At 35.4% G+C, this 17,128-nt stretch overlaps 1 protein-coding gene across 4 annotated transcripts; it reads right to left on the bottom strand.

The window, feature by feature from the left end:
* Nucleotides 1–2,341: 2,341 nt before the first annotated feature.
* LOC121241636 (ranBP2-type zinc finger protein At1g67325-like) lies at nucleotides 2,342–9,209 on the bottom strand. 4 transcript variants are annotated; one of them, XM_041139497.1, is made up of 7 exons: nucleotides 8,957–9,209; nucleotides 8,733–8,781; nucleotides 7,612–7,724; nucleotides 5,562–5,760; nucleotides 4,519–4,614; nucleotides 3,941–4,053; nucleotides 2,342–2,732 (listed from the first exon to the last, which is right to left on the bottom strand). In XM_041139497.1, exons 1-7 carry the CDS (start codon nucleotides 8,969–8,971, stop codon nucleotides 2,595–2,597), a joined length of 723 nt encoding a protein of 240 aa, XP_040995431.1. In that variant the 5' UTR covers nucleotides 8,972–9,209; the 3' UTR covers nucleotides 2,342–2,594. The 4 variants fall into 4 exon arrangements, with proteins under 4 accessions (XP_040995431.1, XP_040995429.1, XP_040995432.1 ...); XM_041139495.1 differs by having other exon boundaries at nucleotides 4,519–4,632; nucleotides 8,957–9,198; XM_041139498.1 differs by having other exon boundaries at nucleotides 2,342–2,729; nucleotides 8,957–9,197.
* Nucleotides 9,210–17,128: the final 7,919 nt, after the last annotated feature.

Genomic DNA, 17,128 nt, shown 5'->3' with positions numbered 1-17,128 from the left:
CAATATTCCAATTTGAATAAAATAAAAATCTCCATATTTTTTCTTCATGTATTTGTTATATATATATATATATATATATATATATAAATAAAAGGAATCAATTCAAGGGACTTAGGGGAGGATATACCAATAATAAATGGTAGGGTTTAAAAAACAACATATTTTGGGTTTTTTGTGTTTTTTAGAAAAAAAATTGAGAGATTTTTTAGTTTTACAAAAATAATCTATGGACAAATATCATCTCATCGCAGATGAGATGAATTGTTTACTTTATTTTGTGTGAAAATTTAAGAAAATTGTAATAATTAGACGAGATGAAATGAGTTGAGAGGAGAGGAGGTGTGAAAACAAACAAGATCTTAATCTTTGCTCTATATATTATATAATTTTGCCTGAAATCCATAGTCATAAAGTTTGAAGATTCATGGGCATTGGGGGTGTAAATTCATGGAAACTTCACTTGAAAATATATTGAGATGAACGTCTGCATTACACAGGATTAGAAGATTTATAACGTGGGAAAGGCTACCTCATCAAGTACTTTTTTTGTTGTTTTATGAAAAAATGAAACAAAAAGGAAGTTTTTAATGTGTTGAGTGTCTCATGGATCTGGTTCATTGTCACTTCGGAGACATCAGACGAAGCTTAGTCATGATCGATGCAGACTACAGGCAGCAATGGGTGGCTCTGAAGTTGTAACTTTCGAAAACACAAAACATTCTTGGATAGTACAGCCGGCTTGTTGGATTGTTATTCTTTTGATAAAATGACCTCTAGGCATGAAAGGCAGGGAGAAGCATCATCTATACAGCTGGAAATGAACCTAGAAAATTTCGTGCTTTCAAATGAACTACATAACAAACCATTGGATCCCTCACCTACAAACCATTATAGTACAATATCTTAAAAAAAAAAATGCAGGAATGGTTCAGAAGAATTAAACCAATGCTCAGTTGTCATTGATCACTTCATAAAAGAATTACACAAGTAAACTTATAGACTGACATGATTTTATGGGATCCTGTTAGATTTATTTTACGATAAAATTAATTTTACAAAATGATATACCACATCAAGTCATATCAATTTATTTTTACTACGTATCTATATATATATATATATTTTTTTTTTTTTTTGTGAAAGTGGTGGCCCATATGGGGATTTCTTCCATCTTTAATTATGACTTAATTAAGCAGACAACTACACCATGAATGCTTGTCACGTAAAAGTTACAGGTAAAACTATTTATAATAAGCGATTCAGCATCAGTTTCAACACTGATGATGTTTACAAAATGATATGAATAGAGTGAAGGGATTCTCTCATTTGTTTCGGTTTTCTCCTGTCACTGCTTTGCACTATACGACGCCAAGAGGGACGGTCGTGCTGTACTAAGCCGTCTCGGCAGAGACCGTTTGTGAATCCACCAATGCATTTGGCCTCGTTAACTCAAGTCCCTCGCGAAAAGGCAATACACGGCAGGGCACATATATTATGTATAATAACTATTTTAATAAAGGAAAATTATTAGCCTACAACTCTCTTTCAACTCTATATATTTTATAAAATTAAATTTATTTTTAATGAAGTAACATTTTTGCATTAATTGATTGTAAAGTGTCGTCCAGCAGTAACCGTTGGGGCCTAGGCAAAACTCAACTTTTTTATTTTTTTCATTTTTACCACATTTTTTAACATCTTTAAATATTTAAAAAAAATATATATCAATACACTAATAGTCACTTTTTTAATTAATAAATAAAAAAATTAAATACATAAATAGTCAAAATAAATGAGCAAAATAAAAAAGTATACTAGCATTATTCCTTTGAAAAAATCTATTTATAAACCTCATTTTTTACACACTCAGCACAACGTTGATACGAAAGCCTTTCACATCAGCTTTGTTAAGAAATAATTAGTATTTTTACTTTTTTAAAATTGCAATAATTCCCACTATAAATAGGTGTTAAAACACCGGCTTGTACGTAGCATGCCTCTTGCTTTTTAATAAACATATACATACAGAGAGAGAGAGAGATGAGTTCAAGTTTAATTTTTAATAGATCAAAGGGTAAAGATTACATTATCTTTCGCGTCACTTCAGTTTTCAGAAATTCCTCTCAAGATTATGACTCACTCTAAAATATGATCACCAAACTATTAATGTCATTACTTTATGCCAAACTACAAAATAATTTTGTATCAGCCTCATATGCATCAACAGTCATGAAGAAAAGAACTCTAAAAGTATTAATAGTTTTGACAGATTATCGCCTCAGGCAAAAGCTCTAATCAATTGACTACCTAAACAAGTTGTACTCAATAACCAAACGACGGATGGTCCAGATTTCCACACATTGATCACTAAAATTCCCCAGAAAAACAAAGTAACAAGATGTTATACTGGCTAACAGCAAAAAAAGTGGAAAAAATAAAAATAAAAAAATATACATATGAATATGATTCTATTATATCTTTTATGAACATGTTTGTTCTTTTCTCATTCTCTAAGAGTCTAATGCTAACAAATGATTCCCTAATACACATAGGACTGGGGGATTTAAGCTATCCATGCACAATAAGGAAATTATCTACTTGCCAGAGGCTGGCTTCTCGTTTCCACAATCCTTGCGGTTGCAAACAGTTCGAAAGGGATAATTAAGATTGCCGCATTTGTCACAAGTCCAACTGCCTTCAGGGGCACCGGTGTTTGTGGGGTTTGGACCCTGCTAAGGAATGGTGAGCAAACAAACTAAATACAAGTAAATGAGCTATTAAACCTGAAAACACCATCACGTGCATGGCATGTCAATGCACCCTAAAACTGAAAAATATCATAAAAGCAAAATTTGTCTTCAAAGATGGCATCACTTTTGCAAATGAAAATTACTGGTTCAGTGTAACTTATCAAAACGACAAAAAGTGCTACAAAATCATGCACTTGGGTCTATGGATAGGGTTATTCTATCACTCCTCACCGACCGTATGGGTTATTCTATACCAACTAGGATTCTGTATCAGGGGTATTGGGTGATGTAGAAATGTACTCGTTCAATCTAATTTTAACACACAAGATCATATCTATGTCCTGGTATTACAGCCATTCTACCCTCCCCTTCTAGTTTGTTCATTTAAATATTTTTTCCACTTATATACCAAATATTCTCAGCAGCCAAATATCAAGCAAGAAACCTTGGAAATTCCTTCCCCATGCTTCTCTCAATATCACAGCCTTTTGCAGTGGCAATTGTTAGGCTGATATCCAGACAGTTGGCACAACCAGCCCTGGGATCAATCCCAGGAAGCACCTATTGCTCCAGATTGCAAGCAATTGTATCCCCAAGTCTTTTAACATGCAGTTGTGGCTTGATAATGATGATGGACCCGGGGGGGTGGGGGGGGGGGGGGGGGGGGGGGGGGGGGGTGGGTTGAAGTGGAGCATACCCCCCCCCCCCCCAAAAAAAAAAAAAAAATCCGTCCTTTTCTTTTCCTTAACCCTCTCACCCCACAGTATGCATTATTAAAAAAAAAATGGTTTGGCAAGTTCTTGGAGAGAGAGAGAGAGAGAGAGAGAGAGAGAGAGAGAGAGAGAATCTACAGATTTAATGACATTTGGAAAAAGATGGGTGGTCCTAGTTTGAAAGGTAGGTTGATGGAAGTTTCTATTGTGGTGGGCAATTTCGTGATAGGCAATTGTGAGTTGGATCTCAATGGTTTCAATCCATGGATAACAGAGTGCTATACCACCTATGCAAACTATAGCTAAGTTGGTTTAGGGCCGACTTCCCATACAGTCTTTCCATTAATATTCTTTTTAATAAGTAAAAGGATGTCAACATTAAGAACTGCAATGAAAAAATTTTGTGCAATGATATAAATGTCAATGGCAACCATCAGAATATCAAACAATGAATATGTTCTTAGAGAAATCACTTACAAGAGAAGGTCTGGGAGCCCCACATTTCTTGATGTTGCAAGTGGTTCTAAAGGCAAAGTTAACATTCTCACATTTAGGACAAATCCAATCTCCCTCATGAAAACCATCTGGCCCTGCATGTACAAACAATTTTTTTTTATAAGTAAAATAAACTGCACGTAACAAACATATGTAGCTTGCTATAAATAATTAGCATGTGGCACTGCAGAGAGATACTCAAAAAGGGCTGTATTGAATCGTGGGCATCAAGCTTCAGAAAAATCTGAAGTTTAAGAAAATAGGACTAAATCAGGGCCCACTTGGAATTATAATATGCAATCTAGCATCATATAGGCCCTATAAATACCAAGTCTCACCCACTATGATTTATTGCAAAACCAGAAACATTAACACAAACTAAAAGAAAGCTAAGACTACTGAATATGATTTCCAATTAATCATAAAGAAAAATGTTAAAATCTAGAATCTGACAGAAAAAAGTTCCATATAAGCATTCCAGTTTAACAAAAAAATCATGATCGTTTATAGGAATGAGAAAATCTCCCAAACAAAATTAAAAGATAGAATGGTGAAAATACCTCCACGACGTTTACGAGAAGCAGGATTATCAGGTAATACTCCTCCTGACCATGGAGGTCCTTGAAAGCCAAATCCATATCCATGGCCAGCTGGCCCTGAACCATAAGCCATGCCTGAATCATTAAAATAATAACCAGTTATGCACACAGACAAAACAGAGTGTTGGACATGCTTGAACCAAACTTACACTGGATGCCATTGAATGCAGAACATTTGTTTGGATAAAGAGCCATTGATAATATTATTGCATAAAGAGCCATTCGACATGATTATGTACCAGCATAATTGAACTTGCACTTCCATCATTTCTTCATGATGACTTAAAATTTTAGATAACAGTCTTTTTCTTTTTCTTTTTTTTAAAAAAAAAAAAATCTTAAATCAAGATGAAACAAATTCTTAAAATTCTTAGATACTTTTTAGATGTAGGTTTTGGTCGGGTTTTATGAAAGGGGTCGAGCCCATAGAAAATTTGTTTGAATTTAGAAAGTTTAAGGGAATACATTTTTATTGAAGTTTGAAAAAATGGTGAGGCCCATAACCGTCCATTGCAAAGATACTTGGAGAGAGAATTTTTGCAAGTGCTTTTTTATGAAAAAGGTTTTCTTTTTTTTCTTTTTTGGTTTTTTTAAATCACAAAAACCAATGCGAATGATTGGATGAAAATTATTTTCGAGAGAAACATTGTTATGGTGTGCACAAGATGTTTGGACTGAAGGTGAGTTTTTTTATTAAAAACAAGTGAAATTGTTTTAGAAGTTTCAAGTTGCCAAATATGCCCTTGGTAACTTGGGAGTTTCATTCATAAACAAAACAATTCTTCATACACCTATTTCTTTACAAATTAATTTCATTCCATACTGTAAAATCTTGTATATGCTATTAAGGTCATCTATGTTAGAAGTTTTCATCCATTTCTTTATGCTTCCAAAGGTAGCATAAACACTCTACTACTGTTATGTCTCTATGCACACCAAAATGTTTCTTTATTTAGAAAAGACATTTTTGAAAAAGAATTTACAAATTGTAAAAGAAAAAGTACCTCCATAACCTCCAGGTGGAAATGTAGGCATAGGACCATATGGTCCATGAGCACTTGAAGCAAAACCATAGTCGTAACGCATCCCAGAATGTGTTACAGGAGATCCATACCTGCTAGACAACCCATAAGGCAAAGGTGGAGCCCCAACGCCTCCGAAATAAAATGGGGGAGGAGTGTTATAAGGGCTAAATGGAGCAGGCTGCACCAAAAAAATATATATACACACGCAAGAGTAATATGTCAAAATAGAAGTAATACGAAATAAAATTCTCAGATATAAAAGTTTCTTACGAGTAAAATTTCAGATTATAAGATGAACACTAACATTTTAGTAAATAAGGTAGGCCACTAAGGGCCTCATTTTTGTCAGTTATAACAATAGCAGAAAGGACAAGTTCTTGACATTAATTGTTTGCACTGAAGGCAAGGATGGTGCAAGGATCTTGCCAAAGGTGGTTCTGAAGGCAAAGGCAGCAGCCTCAGATACAAGAGCAAATGATTGATGCAGAGGAGGTAGTGTTAAGAGCACGGGACTGGCAGCAAGGTATGATCAGTGTTGATGAAAGTGCTAGGCGCACTTAAGCGCAAACACCATCTACAGCCTAGGTGCAAAGCACAGGCGCAAGCCTGATTGAAGTAAAGTGCACATTTTTTTAAAAAACAAAAAGATGCAAATAATAAAAAGTTCATAAAATACAATAATAAAAAGGTTTAAAAAGTAAAAGGGTAATATATTTAGCCTTTTAACTCAATTTATTAGAGTATTAAGCAACATGACAATTTTGTTTTTAATAAGTAATTGAATATTTTATTAAGAAAATGCAAAAAGCATAGCCCAAATACACAGAAAGTATATATGAGGAACACGTACATTTATGATACTTGATAGCTATAAGCAAACTAAAGTACATGGTTTGAATCAATATATACCAAAAACGCCATGGCAAAAAAAGCTCAAGAATTGTAAGTATTAATCCTATGTTTTTTTTTGATAAGTTAGAACTTTATTAAGCATAATGAAATAGGTGAAGCCCGAGTACACAGGAAGTATACACAAGAAACACCTAGTTACATTCTAAAACTTAGAGAAATGACGACAAGAACTCATTTACAGCCCCACCCTTGAGTACAATAGCAGAGAACCAGCAAAGTAGAGTGCTTATAAAAAACTTCCATAATGCATCACTATTGCGTTCCCGATCATTAAAGCACCTCTCATTTCTCTCCAACCAAATACACCACATAATACACAAGGGTATCAATCCATCTAAAAAGGCAACTTGGACTTTAATCTTGCATATTCTGTGTATTTGGGCGGTGCCTATTATCTTATGAATAAAACTTCTTGATTACCCATCAAAAAAAGCAATTTGGACTATTATCTTGCATATGATGTTCTTGATTACCAATCAAAAAAAGTAATTTGGACTATTATAGCTGGTTCAAAGCACGTACATCACATGAGACAATATGCCGCGCCATTGTAGGTAAACGATCTTCAATATCAACTTAATATTTAAGAATATTTGTTGACATCATCTTCTGGGTCTTGAACCGATATTTTATATTTTCTTCCAAAAAATTACAAAAACATACTTTTCCGCACTTTAAGCTCACACAAAAAGGGGCCAAAAAGTGGGCTTAAAGCACATTTTTTGCACATTTTTTGTAAATGTGCTAAACTTCTTTCCTTTTTTTGAGGTTTCCCTGCCAAACACACATCCATCTCATAACTGTTTTAGATATCTACCTCATTTCCAAGCATCACTTCAGTTGAGTATCATGGTGGATTTTCATATTAATCTACTAGAATAAGAACATTTTGGTCCCTTTGTTGTTCTTTACTTACAGATTAGACAGCCAGCAACACAAACCCTTAACACCTTCAACCACTATATGACAATCTCAAATCTGTAATTTCCACACTACCAAACCCATAACAATTTCCGGACTTTGGTTCTTCACTTGGCCCCAACAAACCAATACCACATATACGTTGCTTCAGAAGGAAGTTTATTTAAATATATTTATATAGAATCTGGAAACTTACTGGATTAATAGTCGGTCGTGGAGCACTGCAGTTTTCACGATTGCAAACAATTCTAAACCCAAAGTTCACGTTTCCGCACTGAGGACATGTCCAATCTCCATCACTCCGTGAAGCTGACACATATTGAGTATGATAGTTACAAACAATTGAAAGTGTAAAAAAAATAAAATTAAAGGCAGAAACAGATTACATAAACTAAAGACAATTGTTAGGGGTTAGATACGTGAAAATCTCTAGTAGCCCTTAAAAGAAGCTATAACCAATGCATTTGCTGAGTTCACTGTAGTACACTGGTCCTAACTGGAAACCAGTAATTTCATCTCAAAAAATTTCTTGAAAAGGAACCTCAATGTGATTTTTGAGTCTATAAAGAAGAAAAGATAACTATGAAATATGAATAAAGTTAGTAGCGTTATGAACTTATTACTGGTCAAAGCTATTAGTGTTAGAAGAATCATGTATACTACTTCTAGTAAGCTTTAATTATTCTCAAACATAAGGTCAGTCTCTCTCTTTGGTAAGTATCCTCAAAATCATCCCTCAAAAATGATTTTCTTTTGAGGAACACAATTATATCAGAGTGAAAGGGAAGTAACCCGTATCAATTATTTTTAAACCTGATGATAGATGAAAGACTTTGGGTACATCACTCTGGCGAATAACATAATGACCTCACATCTGTGAAAAGCTCACCAACAGGCTGCATTCTTTATTACAGAGTGAAATATTGAGAACGAAACCAGGAAAGAGAGCTACCCAAAGATGGAGAATCCGAGCTTGCCCACTACAAGCAAATACAATGTATTTTTCCGGGGAAAAAGAATAATAGAGGAGAGAAATCAACATACCACATTTATAAAAGTAACATGAGAAATTTATAGAGACTTTTAACAACAGAACTTATATACTATACTATATTTCAACAAATACTGCCCACATAGGCAGATAGAAAATCAAAAACTACAGCTGATCAAAATGTCATATACAGGCTAATTTCCCTATTAACCATCTAACTTATGTGATTATTGAAATCATCATGGCATGGCGAAACTAACAGACAAATATATACTTGAAATTTATACCGCATGAAATAAACGGAAACCCCACTGAGTTTAACTTACCATCATTACGAGATCTCTTTGACCCAAATGGGCCCCGATTATTATCAACCTATGCAAGAGAAACAAGGTGGATAAAAAACATATAAATTAAAATGTGAGAAACAGCGATGGAGTGAACAAGAAAATGAAAAACACACTCAAACGGTCGGTCTGACCGAATATATTCAGGCACATATAGCCACAAACACGTATCTATACTCAACCTCATAAAGAAAATTGCCCACCTTCGTAGAAGCCATTGACGGAATTTGGAAAATATCTTGACAGAGAGAGAGAGGGGTGGGCAGAGAAGCAGAAAGCTAAATCTGTGACTGTGAAGTCTCCGTTGTTTTATTCTTATGCGAACAAGGGAGGTACTTGCTTCGTTAATTTCTGTTCGGTTTCAGGGAAAACCAGTCTCTTTAGGGTAAAATGCAACTTTCCCCGAGGAATGGCCGTCGAATATACCCACCTGACCTTGGGTCTAGAAAATTCGACCCAGAACCGAGCCCAACTTATGTCAATTTGGATCACTTCAAATTGCTATCCATTGTAACCCATTGAGGTGATTTGAAAGAGGAAATAATATTATCTAAATTTAAAGTTTTATTTATATAACTATATGTGTTGACGTATCAATTAAATTTAAAATTCAAATTAAGAAAGATAAATATTGATAAAATAAGACTGTCACTCAATATGTATAATATTATACATACGTGTAACACTACTCAAAATCATATAATTGCGTTTATTATATAGCATGACTCATATGTTCTAAACTTGTTTATTATCACAAAATAAATTGTAACATAAAGTATAAACCCCAAGAAAAGTTTCAAAATGGGGAAAAACTGCCCATAATTAGTGTTTCATATTGAATACTACATTTTCATTAAGGTTTGGTTTGTTTAGTGAAATCATTTTATCTCATTTAATCATTATAATTTTTTCAAACTTTCAAAGAAAATACAATAAGTAATTCAAAATTTTCAAATATCAAAACAAAAATTATATTAAAAAATTATATTTTAACAATATTTTATTCAAAATTTTAAATTTCATATCTTCTCATCTTAATTCACTATCCAAACTAGGCCTAATTATTGTGGTGATTGGAGATAAAAACAAAAATTGGGATAAAAAATTATCTCATTTAAATATGATTAACACATTAATACAAATTTCTAATGTAACTAGTGATATCACCTACAAAAAACAAATGACACAATTAAGAAATATGGATTTTTATTTTTAAATTTTATAATCTTCAGTTACATTAACTGGCATTACATAGTTTAACTAATTTTTTAATTAAGTGATTGATAAAAGTAAATCACCTAAGCTTCGTTACATCAATTAAAATGATAAATTATTTCGAGCAAGCTCTCTTCCCAGATGAGTGTTCTTTCCTCTTTAAGTAGCTTTTCTTACCATCCCCTTCGACCTAATTCAGCATCCTTGGAAAAGTAAAATACCCATATCCCACCAAAATAATTTCACCATAGAGCACGTTAACACCAACCTCTCTACACCAAACATTCAACCATGAAAGAAACACAACCTGACATAGACCACCTCATCTCTCAAACTGAAACTTTATCCTGGGACGACTTTATCCTTGAACCAGAAACGGAAGTAGCAGAAATAGTAACTAACCATGTTCTTATTGGCAAGCTTGTATCGACAAAACCTTTAAACAAATACACCTTCCACACCACCATAAAAGCTATATGGAGTTTCATCACAGGACTCAATATAGAAGATCTTGACCATAACACATTTCTTTTCATGTTCCAAATCTCACAGGACAAAAATAGAATTTTCAGCCAAAGGCCTTGAAACTTCAAAGGTTGTTATCACATGATCCTTAAAGAGTGGCTCCTAGGTCAAATTTTACATGAAATGGATCTCAGATACTCAGCTTTTTGGATACAAATACAAGGACTTCCTTTGAAAATGATGACACAAGATAATGCAGGGAAGATTGGCAGCATAATGGGTAATTTGTTGGAATTTAACTACACTGCAGTTTCTATTAAAAGATTTCTTAGAATAAGGGTTGAAATAGACACTTTGAAGCCCCTGCCTGACGGGTTCATTCTCCCTAGACTCAACAGACATCCTGCAAAAATCACATTCAAGCATGAAAGACTCAGAATTTTTTAACTTATGTGGAAGACTAGGCCATGTTCACCAATCATGCCCTCAAGTTCATATACTGGATGCATGCTAAGGGACATGAACAAAGGAGATCCAACAGAGTTGGGGGAGCCAACGAAAGAGCCACTTATTTCAAAACCCACAATCCCCAAAAAACTAACTTCAATGCCTCCAATCAAAATCAATGAACCCATAAACAACATCAATATCTCAGTAAACAACCAACCTATTCTCACACAATTCTAGAACAAGCCAACGACCAAAGAAAAAGGTAAATTATTGCCAGAAAGGAAGGGAGAAACAAGTGGACAAATCACAAAGATTCAACAAAGCATGCAATTCAAAGGTGGTAGCAGTGCATTTTCCAACTTTGGTATTGTGCTTCTTCTACCTGGGAGCCAGCCAAACGATACCTCAAAAAACACATGCAGATCAACCCATACATGTGGCATACATCCGAACCAGCAAGCAAGTCATTCAAAAGGCTTAAATGAAAGCTGAAAAAACGAGGCACATTTCCAGCCCCTTGCAACAGCCAGTCAAAACGTCTCCCACGCGGTCGATCACCTCATCCAGGCTTTTTCAGAGAAAATAATAAATCAGTCCAACCATGTGGCCTCAACTGAAACCCACACAATACATCCTTGAACTACTACAATGCAGCCAAAATCGTAACACATGTCTTTACCTTTAATTCATCCATCTAAGCTCTTGAACCAAAACACAGATCTAGAAGGAAAAAGTAACTTCAACTCAGAAACGTCAGCTTTCCAGCAAATTATTTCCCAGTTCAAAAATGTTCACAGCCCATAAGTTAGTTTAACCCAAAATTAAAAAATATCTCTCTTAGTGAGCCCTTCAAGTAGAGCCTGCTAGAGGTGGGCAGCAAAGCCCCACCCTCGCCCCCACCCCCACCCCCACCCCTGCTGCCCCGCCCCCCGTCCGCCCCATTCCAGTGTAGTGGGACAGATCTCTCCGTTCTCCAGATGCGGGGGGCAGGTGGCCCCACCCTCATCTGGCACCCACAGTGAGGGCAGGGGTGGGATGGGATGCATCTTTCCCCTCCCAGCAAACACCCAGCCCAGCCCCCGCTTTTATTATATATGTGTGTGTGTGTTTATATATAATAAAAAGTCCCCAGGCATGGGTTTTTTTTTTTATTTACTTACAAATGACGACAAAACAACGTCATTTGGTCATCTGTTAAGAAACCCCTCCCCCGCAACTTACTCCCTCTCCCTTACCCTTAGCCCTCTCTCTCTCTCTCTCTCTCTCTCTCTCTCTCTCTCTCTGAGTCTCTCTCACTCGCTCATCTCTGTCGTCGTCCAAGACTCCAACCGTTGTTGTCGTTGTTCCCACTACGCCATCGTCGTCGCCGTCCATCTGCATCTCTGTCGTTGAAGGTAAGAATTTCCTCTCAGTCTTCCATTTCACAATTTTGATTTTTTGTTGAGTTATAGAATGGAGATTGGAGGAAAGATGAGGTTTAATCGGAGATAGAGAATGGGATTGTGTTTGTGAATTGTGTGCTGTGAAGACTCGATTATGCATGTGTTTTGATGATTGATGACTGATGTATGTTAATTTTTGTGGGTTTGTGAATCTGTTCTGTGATAGTATTTTTGTCGGTTTGTGATGTATTTTGAAAATTGAATACGTGATAATGATAGTGATTTTGTGAGTTTCAAAATTTGGATTGGAACCCTAAGTTAATTTAGCATTTCAATCCGAAACACTAACTTAATTTAGGGGTTTCAATCTTTAAAAACCCTAAATTAATTTAGGGTTTAAGAATTTTTGGGTTATTCTCAATAGGTAAGAGTTTACAAACATATGAAAAAGAGCAAAAACATTCTGAGTTGAGCAAAATCATCAGGATATTCTCTTGGTCATTTGCAAATATATAGTCAAATGATTTGAAAAAGAAAGATGTTTATTGACAACTGTGGCTAATAATATCAACTCATGATGTCGAATATGGAATTACAATGACACTGAAATTGCCATGCATGAAATAATAAGTGGATTTTTTACCCTAAGAAATATCCTTTTTTTGCCAATAAATTTACATATATTGGCAATCCTCTTAGTGAATGAAGATTCTATAGAACTTAAAACATGAAATTAGAGGCTATTATGAATTAGTATAGGTTGTGTATGAGTATATTGCTTATATCCAAATATAAAAATTAAGATATTAATTAATGTGATAAGCCTTTATTTCTGAGAAAAATTTCTTAGGAACTAAAAACAGATAATGTGGTATTAATTAATGTGATAAACCCCTCTCTCTCTCCATATAGATAATTAAAAGTTGATGATGTGACTTTCATAATAGACAAGCACTAAAAACAGTAGTATGTTTTTAATTAACAGAATGTATGTTTCTTGATTCTTGGTTACTTTAAGGTTCTATTAAAATAGAGAGTATCATATCAATTTTTTTGTTTTTTGTTTGGATGATAATGTTTGGATGTTAATACTTGAATGTTAATTGTTTGGCATGTTGTCATGTTTGCTATAATTTCAGAGTTGTTGTTTGCTTGAGTTCATGGAAAATCTGACAGATTCTAGTGCGAGTATCCCTACCCCTGCCCCTACCCCTCCCCCTACTCCTACTCCTACTTCTGGCCCAACACCTACCCCTATGCCTATGCAACCTTGCCCAGCCTCCAAGCCCAACAAGAAACCTACTTCCACAATTTGGTCTCATTTCACCAAATTAGAGAGTGGTGACCCCAATAACCTCTAAGCCAAGTGTAACCACTGTAAGAAAATTAATGGATGTCACTATAGAAAACATGGTACATCACTATTAAAGGTGCACTTAGAAGAGCAATACAAAAAAAGTTCAATATTAAGATCATTACAAGAGAAGAGTCAATCTAGGCTAGAGATTGAATTTAAAAAAATGGTGGATGGGAGTTGTGGGGGTGCAACGTTGAGGGGATATACCAAGTATGATCTCGATGAGTATAGAAGACACCTAACTCGTATGGTCATCATGGACGAGCTACCTTTTTAAGTTATTGATAGGAAAGGGTTCCAAACGTATTCTCACTACTTAGAACAAAGGTTTAATCTTCCTTCTCGCCATACGATGATAAAGGATGTAAAAAAAAATTATTGGTCTGAAAAAGAGAAGTTGAGGGGTCAATTGGCAGGTCCATTTGTTTGTTTCACCACTGATACTTGGAAATCAGTCCAAAATTTTAATTATATATCTTTGACTGTGCATTTTTTTTATTGTAATTGGATATTGCAAAGAAAATTATAAAATTTTGTCAAATCACTGATCATAAGGGTGAGATGATTGAGAGGGCCTTGGAAGCCGTAATAAATGAGTGAAAGTTGACACGAATTGTTACAATCACAGTTGATAATGTTTCATCTAATGATGTCAGATTGGGACATCTTAAGACCTATATTAGATTGGCAAATAAGACAATCATGGGTGGTGAGTATTTGCACGTGAGATGTGCAGCACATATTCTGAATCTTATTATCATTGATGGTTTGAGGATCTTCATGACTCAATTGTTCGAGTTAGGACTGCCGTGAAATGGGTGAAATATTCTCCTTCGAGATTGAAAAAATTCATGATTGCTACGAGGTCTGTGGGCCTAACATCTAAGAATGGTCTTTATACTAATATACCTACACGATGAAACTCAACATTTTTTATGTTGGAAGCAGCCCAAGAATATAAGTTGGCATTGACATTATTAGGTGATGAAGACATACAATATGTAAAATATTTTAATGATCATGGGAGATTGGGGAAACTTATGTATGATGATTGGAAATTTGTATATATTTTCATATATTTTTTTAGGCTTTTCTATGAGGTCACAACGACGTTATCTAGAACTTTATATCCTACATCCCATCAATTCTGTCAGCAAATATGTAGGATAAAAGAAAAATTAGATGGCATGGTTGTAGGTGGTCATATTAGGCTGCGAGAGATGGCATTGATTATGAGAATGAAGTACGACAAGTATTGAGGAGATTCCACTATAGCTAATATTTTGTTATATGTAGTTGTTGTTGTTGACCCTCGGTTTAAGGTGGATGGCAGGGTATTTAGATAAGGAATTGCGTACGAGTAAGCATGGGCGGAGCATATTGCAGCAAGGGTTAGGAAAACCTTTGGTAGATTACTTGATGAGCTTATTGTCTTGCAGGGTGGTAATATTGCGGCACCTACACCTACCTCCCACCAATTCTAGAAGTTGAGGTTGTGAAAAGACAAAAATTGGACTGGGTGAGAGGTTGGAGCAGGCCCCCTTCATCCGGAGTTCTACAGAGGCTCGGTCAGAGATAGACAGATACTTGGCAGCGGAGTTTCAACCATTTTCATGAGAGTTTGATATATTAAGTTGGTAGAAGGTGAATGCCGTAAATTATCTCGTCCTTAAAGGGATAGCCCGCAGTATTTTGGCCATCTCTATTAGCACCATAGCCTCAGAGTCAGCCTTTAACACTGGAGGGTGCATATTGGATTCATTGCGGAATTCATTAGCTCTTACCACTATGGAAGTTTTGATTTGCACGCAGAATTTGATCACAGAAACTCCAATTTATGTTTCGAATATTCTTGACTATGAGGAGGAGGATGGTAATCAACCTAGATCTGGTAATCGTGGGACTTAAATTTTTTTTTTATTTTAATTAATTAATTTTCATTTAATCGGTATTAATTTCAAATTTAATTGTTATAATGATACATGAGACGGCGTCTATAGCTACCTTTGATGCAGTATGACTTTGTGTGTATTGGTTTGCACAATATTCATGTATTTTAAATTTTTGTAATGTTTATAACTTTATAATTCTAATTTCTTTTATTTTTAAATTATTAATATTGCAGGTTTTAAGATCTCAACACAACTCACCGCCAATCCAAATTGATCAAATTTAAAATTAGAATGATTTCAAAAACCAGTCCATCCCAGCCCCAAACTTCAACCCATACCAGGCAAAAACCAATCCATTCCAACCACAAAATTTGAATCCACATTAGACGAAAATCAACCCACCCCAACCTCAAAATACCAGCCTAACAGAAAACGACATAATATCCTAGCACCTTAACACTGAACCCACCAAAGAACCAACCCATTTCATATTTCATCTGCCTGAAACACAATCTCTAAGGAAAATAAAGAACATCGCATCTGGAAACAGAGCACAATCGCAGCCATCCAAAAGATGCAGCCTAAACTCTATCATTCCAGTGGATTTAATGGGCGAAAAGGAAACCTCAAGCAAAATCCCAATGCTCACCCATAAAAAAGCACAGCGACCGGGGAAAAACAAAGAAAAAGCCTCCAACGCCTCTTCAACCATACTCGGAAGCAATATGAGACATGCCCCAAGGCGTATCTCAAAGAAGCATCGATTCTCACCATAAAATCTGGACAATGTTGAGCAGCATGGTAATATCTCCAACTCTCAAGTTATGAATCTCTTCCCTTTGAATCCAACGCCCATAGTGGCAGGCTCAGATCCACCACTAGAGGATCCATGAAGATACTGACATGGAATTGTCGGGGTATTGGCCGATCCCGAGCAATTAGAAATCTCAAGACCAATATTAGGCACTCACAATTTTAATGCTATCTTTCTTTTAGAAACTCTGTTGCAGAATGTAAATATTACTATTGTTGTGAATAGGTTAAGATTTTCTCACTTTGTAAATTATCCCCCATCTGGAAAATGGGGAGGTATTTTGTTATATGGCGTCAAGGACTTGATGTTGAAATTGTTCGCATTTCTAGTAATGCAATAGTCATGTTAGCCTACTCTGATCCAACTCATACCCATTGACTTCTGCATTTAGATTACTGTCCTATCCAAAAAAAGCATAAACCACACTTCTAGAGTCTCCTAAAATCTCTCACTGCAAATTACTCTGGCCTCAGATATCAATAAGTGATTTTAATACCATTCTCAAGCAATCAGAAAAAATTGGTGGTAGTTCTTTTGCAACTATCTCATCTCCGAATGATATGCACCTTTACCTAGAACATCAAGGCATGATAGACTTAGGACACTCAGGCACTCACTTCACATGGCCATAACAACATTAGAAAAAGACTAGATCATGGAGCAGCAAACCTCAATTGGAATAATCTATTCCATGATACCACCACAAAAACACTTCCCAGAATATCCTCTGATCACTCTCCAATCTTATTGGAAACCACAAGCAGTCAAAAACGGAAAAAATCTTTCAAGTTTGAGGAATT

This window comes from Juglans microcarpa x Juglans regia, chromosome 7S (genome assembly GCF_004785595.1).
Source record: "Juglans microcarpa x Juglans regia isolate MS1-56 chromosome 7S, Jm3101_v1.0, whole genome shotgun sequence".
NCBI classification, from domain to species: domain Eukaryota; kingdom Viridiplantae; phylum Streptophyta; class Magnoliopsida; order Fagales; family Juglandaceae; genus Juglans; species Juglans microcarpa x Juglans regia.
The sequence above is the reverse complement of the archived record's forward strand: the minus strand, read 5'-3'. Positions and strand labels throughout refer to the sequence as shown.